The 27,983-nt window shown below is 39.9% G+C and overlaps 1 protein-coding gene across 1 annotated transcript; it reads left to right on the plus strand.

Annotated features, from left to right (window-relative positions):
* Positions 1-840: 840 nt before the first annotated feature.
* On the plus strand, positions 841-27,983 carry SNRNP48 (small nuclear ribonucleoprotein U11/U12 subunit 48). Its single transcript, XM_079777082.1, has 9 exons — positions 841-1,021; positions 4,878-4,991; positions 5,235-5,295; positions 6,401-6,475; positions 12,571-12,759; positions 13,590-13,711; positions 23,631-23,719; positions 24,053-24,223; positions 26,327-27,983. Exons 1-9 carry the CDS (start codon positions 866-868, stop codon positions 26,373-26,375), a joined length of 1,026 nt encoding a protein of 341 aa, XP_079633208.1. The 5' UTR covers positions 841-865; the 3' UTR covers positions 26,376-27,983.

Here is a 27,983-nt window from a genome sequence, read left to right on the forward strand (position 1 = left end):
CTTTACTAAGTGATCAAATTTTGCATTACTCACAGAGAATCTAAAATATGTGTCTTTTATGAGATGTAATAAAGAGGTACCCACATCTTGCAACAATGCTTAAACTGAATCCACTCATAAAGGGAAAAAATCTGACAAATCCAGAAAGAGGGACATTCTACAAGACAAGTGGCTGAGGCTCCTGACAAAATTCACTGGCTCAATTAAAAAAGGAGAGTAGGGGAGACAGACTTTTGTAAAGTAAAAGAGACAATAACCAATTGTAGGTCATGAGTTGGAAAAAAATAAAACGGCTATAAAAGGAATTTGGGGGACAACTGGGGAAATTTGAATATGAACTGTATATTAGATATTTTGGAATGATTCTTTTTCTTAGATTTGATCATTTATCGTGGTTATGGAAGCAAAATATCCTCATTCTTAAAAGATCCATACGGACATTTGGGGGTGAAGTATCTGCAACTTACTTTCAAATAATTCAGCAAAAATAGTGTGTGGGTCTGTGTAGAGTGGGAGAAAGCAAACGTGGCCAGATGTTTGCAGTTAAGGAGCGAGCGGGACGACAGCTGCGCAAATGCTCACGGTACTATTCTTTAAATTGTTCTTTAGATATAAACCCTTTTTTTTAACAAAAGTATATGGGGGTGGTAATGCCGTTCAGGGAAGGCCAGGAGCAAATGCATCCAGGAGAAGTTACTAAAGCAGCGACATTGGAAAGAGACAGGAAAGCACCTCTCAGAATGACAGCTCCGACCCTTGTAGGCGGTTCTGGTCACGTGGCGGGGTGACCCCGCCCACAACCCCCAGAAGCCCGCGCGCGCCGCTGGCAGTTCGGCAGCTTCCCGTTGGCGGGCTGGGTGCGGCCATGGAGGGCGAGCCTCCCCCGGTGGAGGAACGGCGGCGGCTGCAGGAGGAGCTGAGCGGGTTCGTGGAGAGCTGCTGTCGGACGCTGGAGGAGGTGACGTCGTCCCTGGGCTGGAGCCTGGATCGGCTGGGCCCCGGGGAGGAGGCGGCGGCCGAGGTGAGGGGTGCGGGCCCTCGGGGCCCGGAGCCTGCGGTTCTCTCTGGCGGCCGCATCCCCGCGGGGCGGCGGGGGGAAGGGCGTGGGAGCCCCGCCCGGTGCAGAGCCGCGGAGGGCTGCGGGGACGGGCTCCGAGCGCCCCGGCGCCGCCTGTGCGGCGCACCTGCTGGAACTTGGGGTTTAAAGAAATGGTGAAATGCTCTGGGTGAGGAGGGAATGGCAGGTCTGCTGATGATTTAGAAAACCGGTGAACGGGCCTCCGAGTGCTGCCGCAGAGGTGTTGGCCGTGTGCTTTGTCACCTGTCACACGGATGCCGCAGTGGCACCAGATCCCGTGCCGGGAGAGCTGGGGAGCTCAGTTCACCCTTCTCCGCCCCAAATTGTACACTTCCGACTGGGAGAGCACCGAGTCTAGAATTATTAAGGGTATCACTAAGGGAGGGTGACTAGCAGCCCTCCCTTAGGATTGTTTTGAGAAAATGTAGGCAAGTGTATTCGTGACCAGTTGTGATTTTTTTAAAGGCGTGGCAGGAAGGAGAGTGTTCTAAGGATGGTGGGTAGGGGCGATGTCTTATGGGTCCTGGGTCAGCCATTTCAAAGAACCTATACACATGAGGGCAGTGGGGGAGGCAGGGAAGCATTTTAAGTCTGGGCATATAATAATTAATACCTACCTTTTAATAACATATTAATTGCTTCCATTTATTGAACACTTGCTAGGTACTAGGCCCTTTTTGAATTGCTGTATGTATATAAATTCATGTATAACTTAATCTTCACAGTAGCTTTGTGAGAGAGGTCCTGCTATTATACCCAATTTATAGATGAGGAAACTGAAGCAAAAAAAGGTATCTTAATCCAGTAACTTAATACAGTCATTAAATGGCAGACCCGGGATTCAAACTAGCTACAGTGTGAAGAATGGAATGGATAACAAGACTGGAAGCGGAGGGCGGTGTGGGGAGGCCGAAGAGGGCTTAGGAGGGATAAAGGGTGATGGAAGGAGACTTCACTTGTAGTGAACACATAATACAATATACAGGTATATATTATAGAATTGTACACCTGAAACCTATGTAATTTTATTAACCAATGTCACCCCAATAAATTCAGTAAAAAAGTAAAAAAAAAAAATGACTGCAAGTGGAGTAAGTACTTAGATAATGGCTCTTGTAATCCATGATATCCTGAGTTGGGATAGTGGTAATATTGGATGGATTATGTGGAGGGATTTCAGAGTTATTTAGGAGTAAAAAGGATAGATAGATGATTGATAAGATGTGGATGATGTGGGAGAAGAGCAAGTAGGACCTTTTTACTGAAATAGGAAAACACAAGATGAACAGATTTGGGATCAGGAAACCATGAATATAATGAATTTATTTTTGGTCATGTTGAAATTTTAGTGTCTTTAGTGTAAAGTGCTCAAGAGAGAAACAAGGTCTAAATTAGCTATAGATTTTGGGAGTCATCCCTATATAGTGAAAGTTGAAGCCATGAGTTCGTCTACTAACTGTATCAAATGGCAAAGGCCACTGGTTAGACCTGCATGAAACACCAACATAGAAAGGGGGACAGGTAGTGAGTGGTACATATGCACAATGGAATATTATCCTACCTAAGAAAAGAGTAATATGCAAAGTAACCATCACTCCGCTACATCCACCAGCCACACCCGCCAGCCAATCAGAGCAAGTATGCAAATAAACCCAACCAAGATGGCTACAGCCACAGAGAGCAGGAGGGAGGCTTGGGTTTCCCCGGCAATGGAGGAAGCCAAGCTTTCCGCCTGCCCTTGCCTGCCTAAGCCTCCACTCAAGGCTACAAAGTTTCAATTATAGAAGGTAAACAAATCCAAACAGAAATGGCGGCAGCCATGGAGCTGGAAAGAGCGGGAGGCTAGCGTTGCCCCCAGTGATGGAGGAAGCAAAGCTTTCTGCACACCCTGGCCAGCCCAGGCCTCCACTCCAGGCTACAAAGTTTCAAATATACAAGGTGAATTAACCCCAACAGAAATGGCTGCCGACCACAGAGCAAGCAGGAGGCTTGGCTCCGCTCCAGGCTACAAAGTTTCAATTGTAGAAGGTAAATATATCCCAGATACCAGGGCCTCCGCTTGGGTTGCCAGGGGGCGTGGCCGGCCTGCAAACCACCACAGGCCCCTCACTCAGGCTGCCCCACGCCCCAAGGGAGCCCCCACCCTGATCTGGGACACCCTTCAGGGCAAACCAGCTGGCCCCCACCCATGCACCAGGCCTCTATCCTATCTAATAAAAGAGTAATATGCAGATTGACCATCACTCCAACACACAAGATCAAGATAGCTACCCCCATGTGGTCAAAGATCCTGCCCCCATGTGGACACAAGATGGCTAGCAGGAGAGGGCAGTTGGGAGGCACCCGGCCTGCAAGGGAGGGCAGTTGGAGGCGATCAACCCTGCAGGGGAGGGCAGTTAGGGGTGACCAGGCTGGCAGAGGAGGGAAGTTGGGGGCAAACAAGCTGGCAGGGGAGCAGTTAGACATCAATCAGGCTGGCATGGGAGTGGTTAGGGGGTGATCAGACTGGCAGGCAGAAGTGGTTAGGGGCAATCAGGAAGGCAGGAAGGTGAGCAGTTGGGAGCCAGCAGTCCTGGATTGTGAGAGGGATGTCCGACTGCACGTTTAGGCCCAATCCCACCAGGATCGGGTCTAAATGGGCAGTCGGACATCCCTCGAGGGGTCCCAGATTGGAGAGGGTGCAGGCTGGGCTGAGGGACAACCCCCCGCCCCCGTGCATGAATTTTGTGCACTGGGCCTCTAGTTCAGCAATAAAGGAGGAAATCCCGCCACTTGGGACAACATGGATGGACCTTGAAGAAATTGTGCTACGTGAAATAATTCACACAGAGAAAGATGAATACCCTCTGATTTCACTTATATGTGGAATCTAAAACAACCAAAACAAATGAATAAGCCAAACAGTACAGAAACAGACTCAGATGTAGAGAACTAGCTGATAGTTGCCAAAGAAGTGGAGGTTGGGAGTTGTTAATTAAGTAAAAGAAAATGTATATGTAGCCCAGGTATATAAGTTCCCTCTGGGGGGGAAAAAAAAGAAAAGGGAACAGGTAGAACAAGGAAGACATCTTTAGAGGAGACCAGGTAGAAGGAACCAGAGAAGCAGAAGGACCATGAAAAGTGTATCAGGATGACAGAAATAGACAATGGGATTGTGACCTTCTAAGAAGCATTCAAACATTATTAAGGACTATGACATGTGCTTTGGCCATCGTAGCCAGAAGGTTGTTAGTGATTTACTGACTGATGGGTGAGGTTGTTGAGGCAGTGAATGTGAACAAGTCTTTCCGAGTTGGGCTTTGATGAGGTGGAGAGGGGGCAAAGGCTATAGGGAAAGGTTTTTAATTTTTAAAATTTATTTTTTATTCTCACCTGAGGATATGTTTATTGGTTTTAGAGAGAGAGGAGGAAGGAAAGAAGGAGAGAGGGGGTGGCGGGGGTGGGGTGGGGGGTGGGAGGGTAAGAAGAGAGAGAGAGAGAGAATGAATGAATGAATTGGCTGGGTTGGTTGCCTCCCATACACACCCCAACTTCCAACTGGGGATTAAACCTGCAACCTAGGTATGTGCCGTGACTGGGAATCAAATACCAATCTTTTAGTGTATGGAATGACCTGGCTGGGGCTTTAAAATTTTTTTTTAATATGCACATACACTCAGACAGGGTGTTGGGAGAGGCCTGCAGAAGAGGACATACTGGATAGTACCACTTAATAAAGTAGTAAACATTTAATGGTATTATTATTTAAATCTTTAAATATTATGTACCTTTTTCCTTTGATTCTGTTTGATTTTTATAGGATGAAGTTGTGATATGCCCTTATGATTTCAATCATCACATGCCTAAATCATCTTTAGCAAAGCACATGGTATCATGTAGATTGAGGAAACTCGGCTACACCAAAGAAGAAGAGGTATGCATGTGTCATATAATTGATGCATTAATAAATTCACAATATATGGAAGTATAGGGTGAGGTTTTCTGACATGAAATAATAGTCATTTGTGGAATAGAATGGTACTAGCCTAATATCACAAATTATTGCAAGAGATATTTCAGTGATACTAATCTATTGTTGGTTTATGTCAAATCTTAAAATAGCTAATCATCTGATTCTCAAGAACACTGACTTTTTGTTTTTCTTTTTACTGTTTAGGATAAAATGTATAATTCTGAATTTTTCTATGAGAATATGAAGATACCTTCAATCACTTTGAGTAAGTATTAACTTAATAGATTATAATTTTAAAATATCTTACTATATGTATATATTGATAATTCATTTTTTAATTATCAAAAGAATGGACTTTATAAGTATGCTTATGATTAAGGACATTTGTACTTTAAGAGAATGTAGAATTGATTAATGTATAGTGAAACTAGTTTTTATAATCTGAAAGTTAGATACCAGGCTTGTTATATTAATAGTGAAAATCCTAGAAAGCTTTGTACACCTTTCTTCTTAGTTATAACAAAAATCTGGCCACACAACACAGTTTGAAGACAGGACTGAAGATGGAAATGTGTTCTAAGACAGCGGTCGCCAACCTTTGGGACCTCACGGACCACCAGTGGTCCTTGGACCACCGGTTGGCGACTGCTGTTCTAAGAGGTTGAAATCTTGGGCTCTAAAATAGAAGGCCCTGATTCAGCTCCTGGTTTTGTCACTAACAGATGGGTAACTTTCAGCAAGGTAATTAACCTATTTGTTGTCTACATTTCTTTATAAAATGGGGATGACGGTATTTGCACTTTTTAAAAAATATATTTTTATTGATTTTAGAGAGGAAGGGAGAGGGAGAGAGAGAAATATCAATGATGAGAGAGAATCATTGATCGTCTGCCTCCTGCACTCCCCCTACTGGGGATCAAGCCCACAACCCAGGCATGTGCCCTTGACCAGAATCGAACCTGGGACCCTTCAGTCTGCAGGCCGACACTCTATTCACTGAGCCAAACCAGCTAGGGTAGGGTATTTGCACTTTTATGAAGATTAAATGATACATGTCATAGTCTTAGAATAGTGCCTGACACTTTGTAGGATTCAAGAAATGTTACATATTATTTGTTGCTAAAATTCGTAGTGGCTACTGTTTTGTGCCTGGTTATGTTTTCTGAACCACCTGAACGCTGTTACTTACTGGGATCTAGCTAGATCTGAAAGAATTTCTGCTTTCAGATTACCTAGGCAGAGATTGTGGGTGTTGCCTCTCTTAAGATTTTTAAAGGTTTGTGTGTCTAAAGAACTTGAATTGGAACCCAGTTAATAATCTAATTGTGGACCCTGATGATTCATATTGTGTTTATGGATTTTTTTGACAGATAAGGACTCACAATTCCAGATAATTAAACAAGCTAGAACTGCGGTTGGAAAAGATGGTGACTATTATAATCAAAGTAAGTGGCATCATAGTTTGAGCTAAATAATGAGTAAAACTATTTTTCTCCCACAAGCACACGTTACTAATTTTTAAGAAAAATCTTGTGAAAACAATTACATAGAAAAGGTTAAGTTTTACATATTAGACTACTGTGCTTGGTGTTAGCTTTATTTGTTAGATATTTTCTGCTCAAATACACAAGTCTGACAAGGACACTGTTTTAGCTAGGACTTCATGCTTTGGAATTTCCTAATAGATTAGATTGCTTTATAGATCATTTTTTAAAATTATGATTATTTAGTTAATAAATCCCATTTATTGAGACTGTGTTACCCTGAGATTTCCTCTCTTGAGGATTAGCCCATTGTTAAATATAATATTGAAATGAACTAAAAGGAAAGGCTTTGGCTAAAAGAGATTAGTTCCCACAGCTGCCCCTCAGAATAAAATGCAAACACAAAGTGTTACATATAATTTCAGAGGGTTTGTGGATCCTTTTATGCCCAGTTTTGAAGCTGGGTTAAGAGTTTCTTTCTGGGGCTTATGTTAGCAGAGACTAGGTTAGAATTTTAAGTGTGAGCTTTTAGGAAATTGAAAGAAAACTTAATCCATCAAAAACATAGAAGGTAAAGGAGTAAATAGATTTAATAGATTTTGAACCTAGATAAAACATCTAAGCTAAACATGACTGGCTCCTTTTTATAAGGATTGGAGTTGTTTTTTGAACCTTCTGAAGGTAGCTTTCCCCAGACATCTTACCCTTTTTTCCTCACTCTTCTGAATTATATTCACCAGCCCATTATGGTTTGTTGTCTCTCTTGTTAAGTTCAGGGTCTTAGCCCATTTTTCTAAGTCAATATCTGGGCTTGATACCTTCCTAAGTGCCCTGTGGTTTCAAAGGAGGAAGTCCCTAACCTTTAGTCTGCATTACATTGTTTCCTTGTAACAGCAGAAGCACATTGTATTTCCTGTTTTGAAGCTCCTGTTTTTATGTACTTTTGTGCTGAATTACAGGTTTTTCTCTTTGAGGGATACATTTGACTTTCTCTTATTGAAGAGATTACTGAACTCCTATTATTGGTTCTGCCCATTGCCCCTATTAATCAACCAGTTAAAAAGTAGAAGTTTTTTTTGAGGGGTTAATTGTTAAAAGACTTTATTTGACCTTACCTAGTTAGATAGATTTACTGAATTTATTAGAGTTTAAAGAGAACTTGGAGATCATCTAATCTAGTGTCTGCTTTTACTGATAAGGAAACAAACCCTGACTGATAGAGATGATAAGGTTCTGGTGTCTGTTCTAAAGGTCCTTAATACTTTTAAGATATTATTTTTCAAAGCCCTGTTATATATTTTATTACTCCTTCACAATAAACTTGTGATAGGTTGGACGAGTATTTTCCCCTCCATAGTATGTGCAGAAGTAGAGGCACACGTAACTGAATTGACACTCCTTTGCTAGATAATAGCAAAGCTGGATCCAGAGCCAAGTTCTGAATTTTGGCACAAACACCACTGAATTATTCTGCATTCTGTTAGAAGCTCTACTTTTAGTGATATTTGTGGATTTTACATAATTGCTCAAATATATTCATTATTATGTCTATCATTATTAATTAAAAGAACGTCACAAACTTCAAATCTGTACATAATATACTATTAATACTTTTCATTGTTTATTATATTTTGGGTAAGCTTATTTTAAAGAAATAAACTAGTTGCTTGGCCTTGTACAAATGACAGCTTTTCTGAGTTTTTACTTTCTTATCTGTAATATAAAACTATCTCCTGGTGTTTAGAGCAGTAGAAAGCAATATTAAGATGAAATGGGTGAGAATTTTATATATGTGTGTGTGTTTATATATATATGTACATATATATATATAATTACTCATATATGTATATATGAGTAATTATCTAGATCATTTTCTAATCAGGTTTTTATATAAGAGTAATAAGGCAGATTTGGACATGGAGTTTAGTTTTTTATAAAAGCAAATAATTACTTTGAATGAATACTTTTTTCCGTACATTAAGAGAGGAAATGTTATTTGATTTTGAATTTTTGCACTAGCTTAAATTAAGATTTAACTGTTAAGAACTATTTTTATATGATCTGTAACTCTCTTTTTAAAACTATTTTTCATCTTGTGTAGAGTTCTGCATTTCCTCAACAGAGATTATTTTTATAGTTTACTTATACCTAAACATTTTACTCCAGGACAAAAATCTCTTTAATATCTTCTTTTTGATGTGTTTATTTCGAAGGAAGACAACCAATATGAACAATTTTACATTTTTTTATGTAATTAATATTTTTTTGTTCACTAAATTTTAAGTTCTTTGGTGAGGTTATATATTTATGTTTTCATTTTATCAGTCTTATTAGGTCTCAATTCATTAGTCTTTCTGAAAGCTTAAATAACCATTAGATCTACTTACTTATTTTTAGGTATAGTTACTTTGGTTAATTTTATAACCAAGATATTAATTTTAATTATAAACAATCATTTTATACTTAGTGGTTTATCTTTTTCCTTCTGTATTAAAGGTTCAAGTTGTTATACTTGAATTTCATGACATACAGTTGACCCTTGAATAACCTAGGTTTGAACTGCATAGGTCCACTTACACGTGTATTTCTTTCAATAAATACGATTGGCCCTCTGTATTTGTGGGTTTTACATCCACGGGTTTGGTATCTGAGGAGGATACCAAAATAGTATTTTTGATCCACAGTTGGAATCCAGGCATGTGGAGGGCTGACTATATATTGTTCTACACCATTTTATATAAGGGACTTGAGCATCCACAGATTTTGGTATGAGTCATGGCTGTGATTTGAAGATCAGGGTACTATAGCTAACAAAGCCTAAAGAGATAGAAATAGAGTAGTTCTATAGCTAATCTGTTCCTACCACTTGTGAAACTTTGGCAAGTCATTTTGCTTCTGGGGGCTGTAATTTATCTCTAATGTTAAGAAATTGACTCTGAATTCTCTCTAAAATTCTAAATATGTATCTCAGAAACAGTACCTCTTGTTAATAAATAGTATAGTATCTCATATGTTTAAGATGCCCTATGATGGCAAAAGTGACTAACAAGGAAGAATTGAAAATTAGAGTTATTAAAAAGTAGATTTAGAGTGTCAGTTCAGGGTGATGAAAAGCTCTGGAGATGGACAGAAGTAATGGGTGCACAGCAGTGTGAATATACTAATGCCAGTGAGCTGTACACTTAAAGATGGTTAAAATGGTAAATTTTATGTTATGTATCTTTTACCACAATTAAAAATTATTATACAAAAAAGTAGAAGTTCACAGAATTGGTATGATTACAGCACATTGAAATGCACTCTATCTAAAGCATAGAAACTTGTTAGAAAATTTACATTTTATGGAAATGTAAGCTTATGTAAGTATGTTTACCCTTTATTTTTTTGTCAGAAATATCTATGTTCTGAATGATTTGAATGCAGTTTGTTGTTTAACTTTTCCTGTACTTTTTCTTTTTCAGTAATTGGGGTGAGTATAAAGAGGAATTAGGAACCTGAATGTACTCCTTATTTAAAGATATGCAGTATCCTTTTTGCAAATGATATCCTTTTAAAAGTATCATTTAAATTTCTAAACTTTATCTTAGTCACTGTCACAGTATTACAGTCTTGATTTGGAATTTGAGTTGAATTTTCAAGGAATTTAAGTATCAGTCTTCATATAGAAATTTAAGATGAATAAAGAAAACCAATATATTTCAAAGAGGAAATTATATTTCTTTGTTTGAAAATAACAGGCAAAGATTTATATGGAGCTTGTTTATAACCCAGTCATGCACTGCATAATGATGTTTTGGTATGCAGTGAACTGCATATACCATGGTGGTTCATAAGATTATAATGGTTTATAAGCAAAAGTTTGTTTGTGATGTTGAAAGAAAAGGCTGGACCCAACCAGGATGTTGAATTTACCTCTAATTCTGGGTGTTTTAAATAGACAAGGAGGCTTGGCATGTTGTCTCCTTGCCCTGCACCCTGCCCCTGGCTGGGGCCTAGAGTTGGTAAAGGAGGGGAACCCAGGAGCTCCTTGCCCCCACCCCGACACCCACCCCTGCACATGCATTAACACACACTACAGCACATAAACTCACTTCCCTTCCCTCTGTTTATTTCTCTTTGTCTCTCCTCCCAGTCCCATTTCTACCCCCTGTCTCTGTCTCTCACTCTTTCTGTCAAGGGCCCTCTCTCTTTTTCCCTCTTCTGTCCTCCCCGCTTTATTCTCATCTTAAGTTTTATCTGTGTCTCTTTCAATCTCTGCTTCTGCTCTCTCCTTCTCTTCTATTTCTTCCTTCTTTCCTCCATCCTCCTGATGTCTACTCTCTCTCCCTCCACAACCCTTCCCTACCCCCCCAAGCCACATGCCCACACATACTTGATCTTTTACACAGTATTTTTAATCTGCCTTTTTAAGGTTTAGCTATATTTAGATACACAAATACCATTGAGTTACAGTTGCCTGCAGTATTTAGTACAATAGTAACATGCTGTGCAGGCCTAGGAGCAATAGGTTATACCACAAAGCCTAGGTGTGTAGTAGGATGTACCATCTAGGTTTGTATATTCTATGATAGTCCCACAATGATGGAATTGCTTAATGATACATTTCTCAGAATATATCCCCCTCATTAAGTGGAGCATGACTGAATATTAGTGTTTTCTAATCTTTTCTAGTTTTTCTCCCAGACTTTGTAGCCTATATTCAAAGGAATTAGGTTTATCAAAGCAAACTCATTTTTTATATTACATAATTAAATATTTTAACATCTGGCTGCACATAAGGGCTTTTCCTAGAAGTGGAGTAAAATTGATTGATTTCAAAGGAAACCTTTCTTCCCCACTAATTCAAAATCCTTTGACTTGCACATGTTTAGTTATCTATAGCTGCTAAACCACAGACTCAGATTCAGTGTAGCTATCCTCTTAATTTGTAGACAAATATAAAGTAATCTTTTGTGTGTATGTGTTGCAATGCTTAGTTTATAGTATGCTTTTATTTATTTATTTATTTATTTTTTGCATCTTTACTTAGGAAGTCAACAAAGCTAATATCAAATATAAGTATCTGGGAAGAGCTACTGATTTTATATTGTTCTATGAACCAGAGTTATTACTTTAGGGTAACCTAGCAAACATTAAAAGGGTTTATTTGATAGCTCATGTTCTTTGCATTAGTGAATAATGAGTCTGGGACTATCGTTTTAAATTGCTTTATTTACAGTTACAATAATTTTTTATTTCTTTGAGAAAATTTGATTCTCAAAACAAAATTTTTCTTCAAAGTTTAATACATCATATCAAGGTATTGTATTTACTTTTTTTCATTAATGAGCAGATTTTAGTAAGTTCTGTAACTGTTGTGGGGCACTGCTGTTAACTTTTTTCAGTTAACTTGGTTAAGCCAATATACTTCCTCTTCTGAAAATTAAAACAAGTTTAGTCTCAATGTAACCTGTCTTTCTCCGGTCTGAGGAAGTGTGGGATTTCGGCTACTTAATTGTTTTTGGTCCATAGCTCTGAGTCATTACACAAATGGGATATATTTTTAATTTGGAATGAGTAGCTTGATGTCTCATAAAAAAGGGACATTTTAAAACACATTTTTCATATTTCTATGATTTATTTTCAATGTAACTATAATATGTATTACCTATTAAAAGTCTCCCCCCACCAGCTTTTATGGGAAAAAACATATACACAGAAAGGAAGTTAATATCTAGTTTTATAATATGGGTAGCCTTTTAAAAATTGTTTACCAAAAGGTTTTCTTATGAACATTGTCTTACGATAATTACTGCCTGCCTTCATGGGATCTGTTTTAACATTGTTGAAGAGAAGAGCGTATATCCACAATATATCCTGTATGTGAATGTAGCATTCAGAATAAAGTCATTGTTTATCACTTGTCACATAGATTGATATTTTGTAACTTAGGCATTACTATGAAAAAATTTGATTTCATACTGCATTACTATAGCGCATGTTTATAGATAAGTAGTAGATCTTAAGTTCACAATGCTTCATGTATTTTTATTTTTGTGGTTTTATTTTTACTTTAGGGATTTATTCTTCCTTACCTGTTGAAGTTCCTCTGAATCACAAACGATTTGTTTGTGATCTGACCCAAGCTGATCGTCTTGCCCTCTATGATTTTGTAATTGAGGAGACAAAGAAAAAGCGCTCTGACTCTCAAATTATCGAAAATGACAGTGATCTCTTTGTAGACTTGGCTGCAAAAGTCAATCAAGGTTTGAGATGAATATCATAGTTTATTTCTTAATTGTTATTCCATTCTTTGCTGTAATTAAGATGATTTGTCAGGCCACTTTGAGTAGGAATAAGATGGTTTTGTGTCATCTGATATCCTATATAATAAAGAGGTAATATGCAAATTGACCATCACACCCTCACACAGGATCGCCGCCCCCATGTGGTCACAAGATGGCTGGCAGGGGAGGGCAGTTGTGGGTGATCAGGCCATCAGGGGAGGGCAGTTAGGGGCAACCAGGCCAGCAGGGGAGGGAGGGCAGTTGGGGGGACCAGGCCTGCAGGGGAGGGCAGTTGGGGGCGATCGGGCCTGCAGGGGAGGGCAGTTGGGGCAATCGGGCCATCAGGGGAGCAGTTAGGCGTCGATCAGGCTGGCAGGCAGAAGCAGGGGCAATCAGGCAGGCAAGCAGGAGAGCAGTTGGGAGCAGCAGTCCCAGATTGTGAGGGTGCAGGTTGGGCTGAGGGACACCCCCAAATTTCATGCACCAGGCCTCTAGTTCACATATAAAAGATGTTTATTCAGTAGTGAAAGTTTGCTCTCTGATTTTTACATTAAGCAAAGCATCCTTCTGTGAGAATGTTACTTACAGCTTTGCTGTTGCTGTAATTTATGTGCCTAAACACTCTTATGTTCAACTGATGACTGGAGAAAAGGAATGGTATAAAACTTAGCCTATTTATATAATGTTGAATTTTTAGAATATTTTTAACATATTTTGAAACATGTTAAAATATGATTGTTGTGATCCTTCCTGTTAATTTTTAAGAATGTAAATTTTTCTGAGGATATAATAATTTTATTTTTTATTAGATAATAGTCGAAAAAGTCCAAAATCTTACCTTGAAATCTTGGCAGAAGTGAGGGATTATAAAAGAAGACGTCAGTCCTATAGAGCTAAGAATGTTCACATTACCAAGAAATCATACACTGAGGTAAGTTTTATATAATTTTGTAGAGCTTTGTTGAGAACAGACATTTCCTTTATGTAGATTTCTAAGTCTGTACTATGGATTTTCATAGTTCCTTGGAGGCTTTCTGAAAAAATAAGTATCTTCAAGCTAGACACACCTGATCTGTAGTTGCTTCATCACTTTCAGATCCACCCCTTGCCAGACAAAGGCTTTTTAGGATACAGAAACCTTCTATAAAGAGGTTGTTCAATCTTTAAAAAATACCTACTTTTGAGAAAGTGATAAGAGGATTTTAGATTTTGGCTTTAAACACACCTGGGCTTAAGTTTTCATTCTGCTGCTTATCATTGCTGTTTGACTTGGGCAAGTTATTTGAGTTTTTTAAGAATCATTAAAAAAAAAATTATCACAGTATAGACTTTGCAGGGTTGTTATAAGAATTGATTGAGATTATATGTGTGGATATAAATTGCTCAATAAATAGCTATGATTTTTTGGCAGAAATTTTAGTGTGTTTTATGTACTCTGCTAAATATTTAGAATTAAGAAATGTCTTGGTATAAATTATTTATAATTTATTTATTATATTTTTATTGATTTCAGAGAGAAAGGAAGAGAGAGAGAGAGAGAGAAAGAGATCAATGATGAGAGAGAATAATTAATCAGCTACCTCCTGCATGCCCTACACTGGGGATCGGGTCCCAACCCGGGCATATGGCCTGGCCAGGAATTGAACCGTTACCTCCTGGCTCCTAGGTTAACGCTTAACCCCTGAGCCACGCAAAATTATTTATAATTTATATAATTGTATAAATGTATATATAAAATTATGATTAATTTCATTAATCTCTTGATGTTTATCTAGATTTATTTTCAGATGTCATTTAGTGGGTAGAGTTGATGAATTTTTTCATACATAAATTACCTTGCCCAGATTCTAAATAATTTCCCCATCAAAACCCTAATTGTTTCCACAATATTTCTTTCTTTTCTCTATGATTTCATAGACCTTCCACAATCTGGCCTCATTCTACCAAGCATTTTCTTTTGCATGTGTCTTAAACTATGTCTGGTTTTACATAGCTTTATTCTTACCTCCACATCCCAATACATGTTGTTTTCTCATCTGACATGCTCTTGTTTTGCTGTTTTAATTTTTTTTCCTGTTATATAAGTTGCGGGTGTACAACATTATATTTTGATATCTATAGCTACTACAAAGTGATCACCTCTACTAGTAAAAGTCTAATTACTATCATCACCATACAATTGACCACTTTCCTCCTTTTGCTCACTGTGCAACCCCCAATATGTTATGTGTATCTATGAGATTTTGTGTTGTTTTTTGTTGTTGTTCAATTGTTTTTGGTTTCTAAAAGATTTCACATGAGTGAAGTCACTTGGTATTTGTCTTTCTCTTCCTGACTTATTTTGCTTACATCATACCCTCAGGGTCCATTCCTGACTTATTTTGCTTATATTATACCCTCAGGGTCCATTCATAGTGCCACAAATGGCAAGATCTCATTCCCTTTTATGGCTTAGTAGTACTCTATTATGTGTATGTGACATCTTTATTCATTCATCCATCAATGGACACTTTGGTTGTGTCCATATCTTGGCTATTGTAAATAATGCTGTGATAAGCATAGGGGTGCATATATCTTTTTCAATTAATGTTTTCTGTTTTGTTTTTAATCCTCACCTGAGGATATTTTTTCATTGATTTTTAGGGAGAGTGAAAGGGAGGGTAGAGACAGAGACATCAATGTGAGAGACACATTGATCAGTTGCCTCTTGCATATACTCCAACCAGGGCTGGGGATCAATCTTGCAACCCAGGTAGGTGGCCTTGGCTGGGAATCAAACCTGGGACCCTTCAGTGCACAGGCCAGCACTCTAACCACTGAACCACTTAGGCAAGGGCAGTTTTTTCATATTCTTAGGATAAATATTCAGAAGTAGAATAGCTGGATAATATAATAGTTTTATTCTTAATTTTTTGAGGAATCTTCATACTGTTGTTTGTGTGTCCATAGTACCTGCACCAATTTACAGTCTTACCAACAGCATATGAGGGTTAACCTTTTCTCCACATCTTCTCCAATACTTATTATTTTGTATTCTTTTTATAATATTCTAATAGGTGTGAGGTGATATCTCATTGTGGTTTTGATTGTATTTCCCTAATAATTAGTGATATTGAACATGTTTTTTGTGCCTGTTGGCTATCAGTATATCTTTGGAAAAATGTCTATTCAGATTTTCTGCCCATTTTTTAAGGGGGTGTTTTGTTTCTTTTGTTGTTGAGTTGTGTGAGTTTTTAAATACATTTTAGATATTAACATCTTTGCAGATACATGATTTGCAGATGTAGTCCCATTTGTTTATTTTTGTTTTTGTTTAGCTTTTATTTGGAGTGAGAGCCACAAAAACATTGCTAAGACCGATGTTAAGGTGCTTACTGCCTATATATTCTTCCAGGAATTTTATGGTTTCAGGTCTTCCATTCAAGTCTTTAATCCATTTAGAGTGAGTTTTCATGTACAATGTAAAATAGTGGTCTAGTTTCATTTTTTGCACGTGGCTGTCCAATTTTTCCAACACCATTTATTAAAGAGACTGTTCTTTATTATATGTTCTTGGCTCCTTTGCCATAAATTAGTTGCATATATATGTGTTTATTTCTGGGCCCTCAATTCTGTTCCATTGGTCTGTGTATCATATGTGTCAATATCATATACTGTTTTGCTTACTGTAGTTTTGTAGTATAGTTTGAAATCAGGGAGTATGATACCTCCTGCTTTGTTTTTCTTTCTCATGATTGCTTTGGCTATTCAGGGTCTTTTGTAGTTCCATAAAAATTTTAGAATTGTTTGTACTAGTTCTATGAAATATGCCATTGGAATTTTGATAGGGATTCCATTGAATTTGCTGATGGCTTTGGATAGTGTTGACATTTTAATGATATGAATTCTTCAAATCCATTTATTATTTTCAGTGTACAGGCCTTTCACTGCCTTGGTTAAATTTATCCCTAGGTATTTTTTTTATGCAGTTATAAATGGGATTGTTTTCTTAATTTATCTTTCTGATAATTATCAGTGTATAGAAATGTCACAAAATTCTGTATGTTGATTATGTATCCTGCAATTATACTGAGTTCATTTATTATAACAGTTTTTTGATGAAGTCTTTAGGGTTTTCTATATATAGTTATTACATCATCTGCAAATACAGTTTTACTTCTTCCTTTCTGATTTCTATGCCTTTAATTTCTTTTTCTTGTCTAATTGCTTTGACTAGAACTTCCAGTACTATTCTTACTAATAAAAGGCTAAGTAGTTGTAATGCCCTCATGTGTGATGCCCTCACGCCATCACAAGATGGCTGCACGCACAGTGGAGGCAGGACTCTTGGCTCCGGCCTACCTCTTTGGGGCAATTCATCGAGGAGCCCCAGATAGATGGGAAGTGCTTACCTCTTTGGGGCGATCAATTGCAGGGCTCCCGCACTGTGAGAGGGCACAGGCCAGGCTGGGAGACCCCCCCCCCCCAAGTGTATGATTTTATGCACCGGGCCTCTAGTCCTATCTAATAAAAGAGTAATATGCAAATTGTACCTGCACTACACCCACAAGCCATGCCCACCAGCCAATCAGGAGTGAGTATGCAAATTAACCCAACAAAGATGGCTACGGCCACAGAGAGAGCAGGAGGCTTGGGTTTCCCCGGCAATGGAGGAAGCCAAGCTTTCCGCCTGCCCTGGCCTGCCTTGGCCTCTGCTTAAGGCTACAAAGTTTCAATTATAGAAGATAAATAAATCCCAACAAAAATGGCGGCAGCCATGAAGCTGGAGAGAGCAGGAGGCTTGAGTTGCCCCCAGCAATGGAGGAAGCCAAGTTTCTGCAGCCCTGGCCTGCCTTGGCCTCCGCTTAAGGCTACAAAGTTTCAATTATAGAAGATAAATAAATCCCAACAAAAATGGCTGCGGCCATGGAGCGAGCAGGAGGCTTGGCTCTGCTCAAAGCTACAAAGTTTCAATTATAGAAGATAAATAAATCCCAGATACCAGGGCCTCTGCTTGGGTCGCCGGGGGGTGTGGCCAGCCTGCAAACCACAGGCTCCTCACCCAGGCTGCCCCATGCCCCAAGGGAATCCCCACCCTGATCAGGGACACCCTTCAGGGCAAACCAGCTGGCCCCCACCCGTGCACCAGGCCTCTATCCTATTTAATCCTATATAATAAAACTAATATGCAAATTGACCATCACTCCAGCACACAAGATGGCTGCCCCCATGTGGACACCAGATGGCCACCACAAGATGGCTAGCAGGGGAGGGCAGTTGGGAGGGACCAGGTCTGCAAGGGAGGGCAGTTGTGGGCGATCAGGCCAGCAGGGGAGGGCAGTTGGGAGGGACCAGGCCTGCAAGGGAGAGCAGTTGGGGGTGATCAAGCCTGCAGGGGAGGGCAGTTAATGGGTGACCAGACTGGCAGAGGCAGGAAGTTGGGGGCGACCGGGCTGTTGAACTCCTCTATTGTATTTTCTAGTTCAGTTATAATTTGTTCGGTCCTTTTTTATATTTTCCATCTCTTAAAGTTCTCATGTTCATCTGCAGTTCAGTTAGCAATTTTATGACTATTACCTTGAACTCTTTGTCAGGTAGGGTGCTTATCTGTTAAATTAAGGTATTTTTTCCAGGTTAGTTTTATTCTTTGGTTTGACCCATATTTGTTTCCTCATTTTGCCTGACTCCCAGTGTTTGTCTATATATATTAGGCAAAATAGTCCTGAAGGAGTGACCTTGTGTAGGAGATGATCTGTGGGATCCAGAGGCACAATCTCCTCTTGCTACCAGAGCCAGGTGCTCAAGGTGCATCCCTTATGTGGGTTGTGCTTACCTATGGCCTGTGGCAGGGCCAGCTGCAGTGTGAGATGGGCAGGTTGCAGGTGCTCATCTGGCCTGGCTGTGGTGCAACTGATGTATGGGAGGATGGGGTATGGTGTGCTTGCCTGGCTGGTTGTAATGTGGCTGCTGTTTGGGGTGCTTGACTGGCATGGGGTAGGAAGATAGTTCTACCAGTGCTGGCAGGCTAGAGGAAGGGTACCAAAAATGGCACATACCAGTTCTGTTACCAGCAAGTTAGAATGAGATTGCAAAAATGGTGCCATCCAGAGCCTCTGTCTCCGGGGAAAAGTCTTAGCAGGTTCTTGCCTCTCTGGCAGCCAGATTAAGTTGTAAGTGGGTCTCCCTCACTTACGGTTTAGGCTTTTTCAAACTGTTGCTTTTGTGTTGGATCTCAGGGTGAGTGGGTCTGCACATGAACCCTTTAAGAGCAGATTCTCCATTCCTTATAGCTCTGTTTCTTGTGGATTTAATCCCCATTGCTTTTCAAAACCAGACATTTTGGGGGCTCGTTTTTCAGTGCCAGATCCAAGAGTTGGGGGGTGCTTAATGTGGGGCATAATCCCTTCATTCTTCGAGGGAGAATTCCATATTTTTCTGTATTCCTCTGGTTGTAGGTCTGTCACCACATCTGGAGTAGGGACTCAGGTGTGACCGTGTCTCTGCCTCTCTTACCCATCTCGATGCATCTCTTTTATCGTTTGCTGGGGAGGTGCTGTTCCTCTCGCTCTCGGGTCCTTTTCAGGAGAAAATTAAATTTGTTGTATCTGTGGGAGGAGGTGAGTTCAGGGTCTTCCTATTCCTGTCCTGAAATAAAATCTTCAGTTTTAAATCTTGATATCCACTGTTTCCATGAGGCACTAGTTGGCTCTGAGCCATCCCCTGGCTTATTGCACTTACTTGTGGCCTGATGCACAAATTCGTGCACATTGAAAGGAAATTAATTAGAAGAAATATTTTAATATCACAGCAAGCTAACCCATGGCTGATTCTGTGAGGAATTGGGCTCCCTCCTCTCTGGGTCTGGGGTGCGGGTGAACCAGATTCAGGGCCGACAGTCCCAGGAGCAAGCTAACCCAGGGCCAGCAACCTAACCTACCAGTTGGAGTGTCTGCCCCCTGGTAGTCAGTGCACATCATAGCTACTGGCCGAACTGTCGCTTAGGTTTTTATATATATACTAGTGGCCCAGTGCATGAAATTTGTGCATGGGGCGGGTGTCCCTCAGCCCGGCCTGCACCCTCTCCAATCTGGGACCCCTCGGGGGACATCCTTCTTGCAATCCAGGACTGCTGGCTCCTAACCGCTCACCTGCCTGCCTGCCTGATTGCCCCTAGCCACTCTTCCTGCTGGCCTGCTCTCCCCCAACTGCCCACCCCGCTAGCCTTCTTGCCCCCAACTGCCCCCCCTTGCCGGCCTGCTCACCCCCAACTGCCCCCCCTCGCCGGCCTGCTCACCCCCAACTGCCCCCGCTGCCAGCCTGCTCGCCCCCAACTGACCTCCCCCCTGCCAACCTGATCACCCCCAACTGCCCTCCCCTCCTGGCCTGATCACCCCTAACCGCCTCTGCCTTGGCCCTGCCACCATGGCTTTGTCCGGAAGGTGTCCCGGTCTAATTAGCATATTACCCTTTTATTAGTGTAGAGAATAGAGGCCTGGTGCATGGGTGGGACCCTACTGGTCTGCCCTGAAGGGAGTCCCAGATCAGGGTGGGGGTTCCCTTGGGGGGCAGGGCCAGCCTGGGCAAGGGGCCTTGGGCAGTTTGCAGGCCGGCCACGCCCCCATCGGGGTGAGGTTCACCGCTTGGAGTCATGGCCAGCCTGGGCGAGGGGCTGATGGCCATTTGCAGGCTGGCCACGCCCCCATTGGGGTGAGGGTCCCTGCTGGGGGCTGGCTGGGCCTGGGCAAGGGGCTGATGGCCATTTGCAGGCTGGCCACACCCTCATTGAGGTGAGGGTCCCCTCTGGGGGGCGTGGCTGGCCTGGGCAAGGGGCTGAGGGCTGTTTGGGGGTGGTTTGCAGGCCGGCCAAGCCCCTGGCTTTGTCCGGAAGGACATCTAGAAGGTCTCCGGGAGGTCTCCTGGTCTAATTAGCATATTACTCTTTTATTAGTATAGACTGGAGGCCCAGTGCACAAAATTCGTGCACGGGTAGGGTCCCTAGCGGTTGCTGGCTGCCAGCTGGGGCCTCCCTTCCCCCGGCTGTCTGCTGCCACTGCCCCTTGATGGTCAGCGCACGTCTGACTTCCAGTTGGTTGAAATCCTGCCTGTGGGGACAATTTGCTTATTAGCCTTTTATTATATAGGATAGGTGTTCTGCACCACACAGCTTAGCACTTAATTTTATGTTGTTCTTTTTGCAATTAAAGTATGTTTGTATTGTAGACTTATCTCTCCCAGTAGAGGTCTAGGACCATGTTATACTACCTTAGTGATTCTTACAGCCCATTAAATACTTTGTTGTGTATCATTTGTTTCTTCTCTACTCTCATAACTTTGTGATCAAGTTTGTGTTGCTGCTAGTGTTTTTTTACAATTTGATGGCTAACTTTTTATTACATAAGTATTCAAACATACCGTATTTTCCGGCGTATAAGATGACTTTTTAACCCAGGAAAATCATCTCAAAAGTTGGGGGTCTTCTACACCAGAAAATACGGTACCTGTATCCACCCCCCACCCCCTCCCGCAAGCAGCTGTCCCAGTGCTGGAGCTGAGAGTGAGTACCGTATTTTCCAGTGTATAAGACCCCCGATTTTTGAGAAGATTTTCCTCGGTTAAAAAGTCGTCTTATACGCTGGAAAATACAGTATTCTAAAGTGGATGGAATTGTCTAATGAACCCTTATGTACCATGACCCAGCCTCAACATATGATCTTATTTTATTCCCCCATTTATCACCTGTCTTCTCCTCCCAGTTGCTTGGTAATTTTGGAAACATCCCAAATACCTTTCATCTGCAAATACTTCAGTGTGTACAGTTTTTCTTAGTAATTTATCTCTGGCCAGGGCTTTTTCAACATTTCATCCAATCCTAGTTTCATTGATATCTTATACTAGAGGCCTCTCGTAATCCGGGATCCCCTGAGGGATGTAGTAGTGTTCGAGGGATGTAGTAGTGTGCGAAGCAGCAGGCGGCTGGGGAGGAGCCTGAGCCTGGGCTGGGGCTATGCTGCTCCTGCTCATCCGGGCCCTGCTGCGCCTGCCGCCGCTGCCACTCAATAAAGCTGTTGTGGCGGCAGGAGAGGCTCGCGCTGCTACAGCTGCACTCGCCAGCGGTAAGCCTGGTGTCTGGTGCCCATCAGTCAGCTGAGCGGCACTCCCGCTGTGGGAGTGCACTGACTACCAGGGGCAGCTCCTGCGTTGAGCATCTGCCCCCTGGTGGTCAGTGCACATCATAGTGACTGGTCAGATGGTCGAACAGTCGACCGGTCGAACTGTTGCTTAGGGTTTTATATATATATAGATAATTTTTGTTTGCTCTGACTTAGAATCTGAATTTTGGCTAATTTTAGTAAAAAATTTATCTTTAGTGTAGTTACTATGCATAACATACTGCTGTGGGGTATGTAAAGATAAATGCACACAGACCCCACCCTTAAGGAGCTATTATAGTTTAAGATATAAAAAAGATTTTTCAAAACACAGATTGTGGTAAGTGCTAAAATGAGGTGAGATCAAAGTGTGTGGGTGGAGGGATCAATTTTTTAAAAGGGAAGATTGGTATAGGCTTCATAGAGAAGATAGTATTTGAGAGAAGGGAGAAGCAGAGGGGGATAAGTGAATGTCTGTTTATAGGCTCTGTGTGGTGGCTCTGTGGATACCATGTCCAATAACATTTGGCTTCACAGAGCTCACATAGAGCTACTGGGCAGAGAGTCATACAGGGAAGTGCTAGAGCTGAATTGGAATTCGGGTATGTGTGACTTATGCCACTCCCTGAGGTAGGCCTTCACCTATCTTAGATTTTCACAAGAGAATATAGTGGAAGAGGGGAAATAGTGGGTAAGGATTTTCCAGGTGGAAGGATTAGTGTTCCTAAAAATAAATATAAGTATAGAAGTTTTCCAGGGACCCAGGTGTAATCCAGGGTGGCTAGAATTTAAGGATTTTGAAGGAGCATCCAGTAGGAGATAAAGCTGACTTCTATGTGGTATAGTAAAATCATGGAAGGCTTTAAAGGCTGTATTAAGAAGTTTAGACATTGTTTCATTTTACTTCAGGAGCTTTTGAAAAGTTCTTTGAGGTGGGGAGAAAATCAGTCAGACCTGAACCATAGTGTGTGTCTCTGAGATTGCCCCTTGTTTCCCATACCTTTCTTCTTAAAACTTTCCTAATTAGGCTCGCAGGAACCAACTGTAACCTTCTATTTCAATTTCACCGAAATAGTGACCAGCCCCTGTGCTTGACGATGCTATAGGATAAATAGGAAGGAAAAAAACTTTTAAATGGTTCTTAGGGAGTGGCCTATAGGCTCACTGGGAAAGTATCTGTGAAGTGACTATGTGTTTCATGTTTTGTCTGTCATCTTGACTTAATTATAAGACTTTTTAGAAAGAGTTTTACTTGTAAAGCTCGAACATACAAATAAATTGCAAAACTGGAAATAATACAAAGAACTCCTGTGTGTCTTTTATACAGATCACCATTGTTAACATTTGCTTCATTTGCTTGTCGTTTGTACTCTTTATCGTTACATTTTTTTGCTCTGTCTCTATCTGTACATTAATTTTTTTCTGAACTGTTCATTATGATCCTTTATCCCTAATACTATTTCCTAAGAATGGGGATATTTTCTTGCATAATCATAGTATAGTTATTAACTTTAGCAAATTTAACATAGATATACTTAAATCTGCCATTCATATTCCAATTTGACTTGCCTTTTTAATGTTATCTAAACTGTATACATCCCACAGTCCACTGTATCATAGCTTTTAATGAATATTTGATTGTCAGCAGTGATTTATTTATAGCATTAAACTTAATTTTTCGAACAGCTTTCTTATCTGAAATTCTGTGCTTAACTCTCTAAGGTGATTCGGGATGTGATAAATGTGCATATGGAAGAACTCAGTAATAATTGGCAAGAAGAGCAGGAAAAAGCAGAGGATGATGCTGAAAAGTATGTCATTGTGTTTATTGGTGAAAATATTCTCTTTTTAAACTCTTATAATCATTTAAGTTTTAGTATTTCCAAGGGCATTAGTAGCACACTAGTATTCATCAGAGCACTTATTGTTTCTCTTCATTGCTTAGGATTATTACACCAGAGTTATAAAACATGTTATAAAAACTGTGTCTCTCTGCCCTCTTATATGACATGTAAGATTACACATACTTATTACTTATTTAGATACTGTATCATTGGTCTGATGCAGAACATTAACTTTAGGCTGGTGCACACTGAAGACCAGTGAAGAAAGTGAACTGATGAATGGTCCTGTCTATGTTTCAGGAGAGAAGAAAGGCGATCAGCTTCAGTAGATTCACGGCAGTCTGGTGGAAGCTATTTGGATGCTGAGTGTTCACGGCATAGAAGGGATCGGAGTAGGAGCCCACATAAACGAAAAAGAAATAAAGATAAAGATAAAGATAAAAATTGGGACTCAAGAAGGAGGAAAGAGAGGTAAGTCTAACATTGTTTTGTCCAACAGTCAATTATTTACCTTTAAAAGGTAGCGTTTCTTAAGTAATGTGTAGGTAGACAGTTAATTGTGTTAAAAAGGTGTTTGCTTTTTTTCCTGCTTCTTCCTTCCTCCCTTCAACTGTCCCTCTCTCTTTTTTTGTTTTCTTCCTTTGCTAATTCCTAAGGTGTAGGGTGTATAGTGTCATTGAGAAGATCCAAACTTTAATAGCAGTCATTTTTGCCCTGTGAATATCCCTGATAAAATTTTGATAGCTGAGAGATATGAACTAAAGCAATTGAGGTCTATTCCTATATTTCAGCTTCTTATTGGGCATCTGCCTAGATCCCATGTTCAGTGAGGCTATACCTGAAGTTATCTTTTTCTCCGTCTGTTCCTCTTTCCCAGCATTTCCTGTCCTGGTTAATGAATGACCATCGTTTGTTCATCTGAGCCAGAAATCAAGGAGTCATGTTAGATACTCCTTTCTTATTCCTTACTATCTAGTCTTAATTGCTGTCAGTTCTACCTGAAGAGTCCTCATTTACTCCTCCTCTTCCTCTGTCATTATTGCTGTCCATCTGGAAAAGGATGGTTGTTTTCCTAATTGCTCTACCTGTCTAGAAGCTTGTCCCTTACGGATTCATCTCTACCCTGCTGCCAGAGTGAACTTTCTTTCACCTCTTACAACTCTTCAGTGGCAAAATTCATATTCCTTAGAATGGCTCTCAAGGATCAGGGCATCTGCCTACCTATCCTTGTATTTTGCCACTACCCATGAAATGGGTAGCTAGTGCTTTAGCCAACCCGAATTACTACAGTTTCTCATCCACACTGTGCTACATTTCTACCTTGCCATGTCATGTTCTGCTGCCTAAGGCCTGCTTGGTAAAGTCCTCATCTTTTAAGACCCAGCTTAGTAATTCCCATGAAGCCGTTTTTCACTCACTCAAATAAGCTGATCTTTTCCATTTTGTTACCTGTCTACCTGGCACATGTGTAATTACTACTCTCCCTACTAGGCTGTGAGCTCTTTGAGGGCAGGCCCATGTCTTATGTAGGGTTTATGTGCACAGTGCTTGTCTGATAAATGGGCTCGCAAATGATACCTTGTCTCTCCAGGGTGATCAGGAAATTGTAAGGCTTCTGGTTTAATAGTTTTACTTATCTTACTATCATTCAGTTCAAGGATTTAAAGCTAGCTATGATTTAGTCGTTCTCTTATAAAAATTAAATATTTACTTAGTAATCCCTTTTGATTAATATAATTAATGATATTTTATAATAATTTTATACAAATTAACCTTTTGCACTCGGATGTCGAGATTAAAATTACTCTTTGAATGTATCAATAATTTGAAATATAAAAAAATCCAAATAAATAAGTTTGTATGAAAAGATACTCCAGTTTTTTATTCTAATGCCCCGCTTTGTAAAATCTGGGGTATTTAAAAAATTAAATCCCGAGTAGAATAAAGGAATCGAGAAAAAAGCAAGCGAGTGCAAAGGGTTAACTCTTGATTAGTTATCAGAAATCGTGCTGTTTAACTTCTTCCTGGTTTATTAGTGCTTTTTCCACTTAAGTAAATTTTGATATGTCTGATCAATCCCTATTGACTTAAATTCATTAGACAGCCTCAAAATCTAAACATGAATAATTTTCTTTTAAAGAAGATAAACTGAGTATTAGCAGAAATGTTTCTCAGTAGGCTAATCTTTGATATTCTCCCTGAGATAGAATGAGTTGAGACAGGAGCCAAGATAAAGACATCAGACAGTTTCTAATTTCTCCTCTGACTTTAGTATTCTACTTGAAATGAATTCTCTGATAATCAGCCATGTACATATATTCAAAGTTAATTTTAAAGTGGAGCTCCCAAGTGGAGCTTTTAAAAAATTCATTTTGTTTATCCCCATCTCAATTTTGTCCCTTAGTTTTAATGATGTGGTTTCCATATTTACTCTTTAAAAATCACTTTTCAGTTCGAAATGCATATTTTAATTTTTCCTGGTCTGTATCTGATGTATGAATTATTATTTTAAAGCTCTTCTATTAAAGTGTCCATCATTTATGACGGTTTTTATTTTTACCCCTTTCATTTCAGGGATGGGGAAAGACATCATAGTCATAAAAGAAGAAAGCAAAAAGTATAAATTAAGTATTCATGCATGTGTTAATTATGCTAATGGCAAGATAACCAATATGCTGATATTTTCATTGTAATTGCTTTGAATAGGGAAAAATGTTTATATGACCTGTTTAGTGCTCAGATCACTATTTTTCAGTAAGTGCTTATGTCTTAAACCATGAGTACACTGTTATGCCCTATAACTTTGTTTTCCATATATTTTAATAGATGACGGCTTCTTGTTACTAATTTTGTTCTTTTTTCTTTTTCGATAATTTATGTATCAGAAAATTCTTTAATTCAGTACTTAAATTATATAAATAATACACGAATGCATTCTCATTGTAAAAAATTAAACCTTACAGAATACCATCTCCCATTCCTATGGCCACCCCAGCGGTAACTGCTATTTACCACTGCACTGGTGAGTTGTAATAGAGAAAAGCAACCTAAATATCTGTCAGGAGGGGAAAGGCCTGGCTAAATAAAATGCACTATAGTCATAACAGATTATTTATATCAGATTTTAAAAATAAACTTTATATGAATATGGATACATTTCAGAAACATAATGTTGAGTGACAACAGCAAGTTGCAGACAGTACTATACATTTTCAATGGCTATATATGTATGTAAATATATTTTTAAAGGTTCAGAAGAACCCATATCAAACTCACAGCAGTGATTATTCGGGGGAGACAGTATAAATGGGAGAGATAAGGAGTGGCAGTGAAGATTGGGAGGGTGGTCAAAGGAAACTTTAGCTTTACCCATAATACATTAGTTTCCTAAAAATAAGGTAGGTATTCAGCCCGGCCAGTGTGGCTCATGGTTGAACTTCATCCCATGGAGCAGGAGGTCATGGTTTAATTGCTGGTCAGGGCACATGTGCCAATAGGGGGTGTGCAAGTGGCAGCTGATGGATGTTTTTATCTCTCCTTCTCCCTTTCTCTCTCTGAAATCAATGAAAACATATTTTTTAAAAATGAAAAAAATAAGGTATTCATATTTTACTTTTTAATTAAAAATTGTCATTTTCTTTTTTCTAAATGAACTCTTAAAAATATACTGTTGTTTTGTTTGTAAATGAAATTTATTGAGGTACTGTTTACATAAAATAAAATGCATCCATTTTAAGTGTAATTTTCATTGAGTTATTAAAAGGCATACTTGGGTTTTTAGTAGAAAAGTAAGTGGAAAGGGAGTGGGATGGTGGGGTTGTGGAAAATCAGATAGATGATCTAAGATGTAACCAGAGTTCTTTTGAAGCATCCATCTTATATAAAAACTGCTCTGTGAAATTCTAACCCTGCTATTTTGGCTTCTGTAAATGCTTGCTTGCTTAAATAATAAGGAAAATAAAACTACTCCCATTCCAGAGAGGCCATAAACCTTCCCTGGATGAAGTTATCAGTGCTGGCGCCAGGCCAAGCCTTTGTTGAGGTCTCAAAGCCCCAGCACATAGGGCTCTTTAAGAACTTGCAAAGGGGACCGGAAACACCCCATATTTGGGAGACAAAGAAGGTAAAAACATATACTGAATAGGGGAAGTTCCTCCACCACGTTGGGGCCGGAATTTGAAATACAGTTTCTCTCCGTCCGTGTGTAATAATAAAGTGTTGCTTGGTTCCA

This window comes from Cnephaeus nilssonii (assembly GCF_951640355.1).
Source record: "Cnephaeus nilssonii genome assembly, chromosome: 7".
NCBI classification, from domain to species: domain Eukaryota; kingdom Metazoa; phylum Chordata; class Mammalia; order Chiroptera; family Vespertilionidae; genus Cnephaeus; species Cnephaeus nilssonii.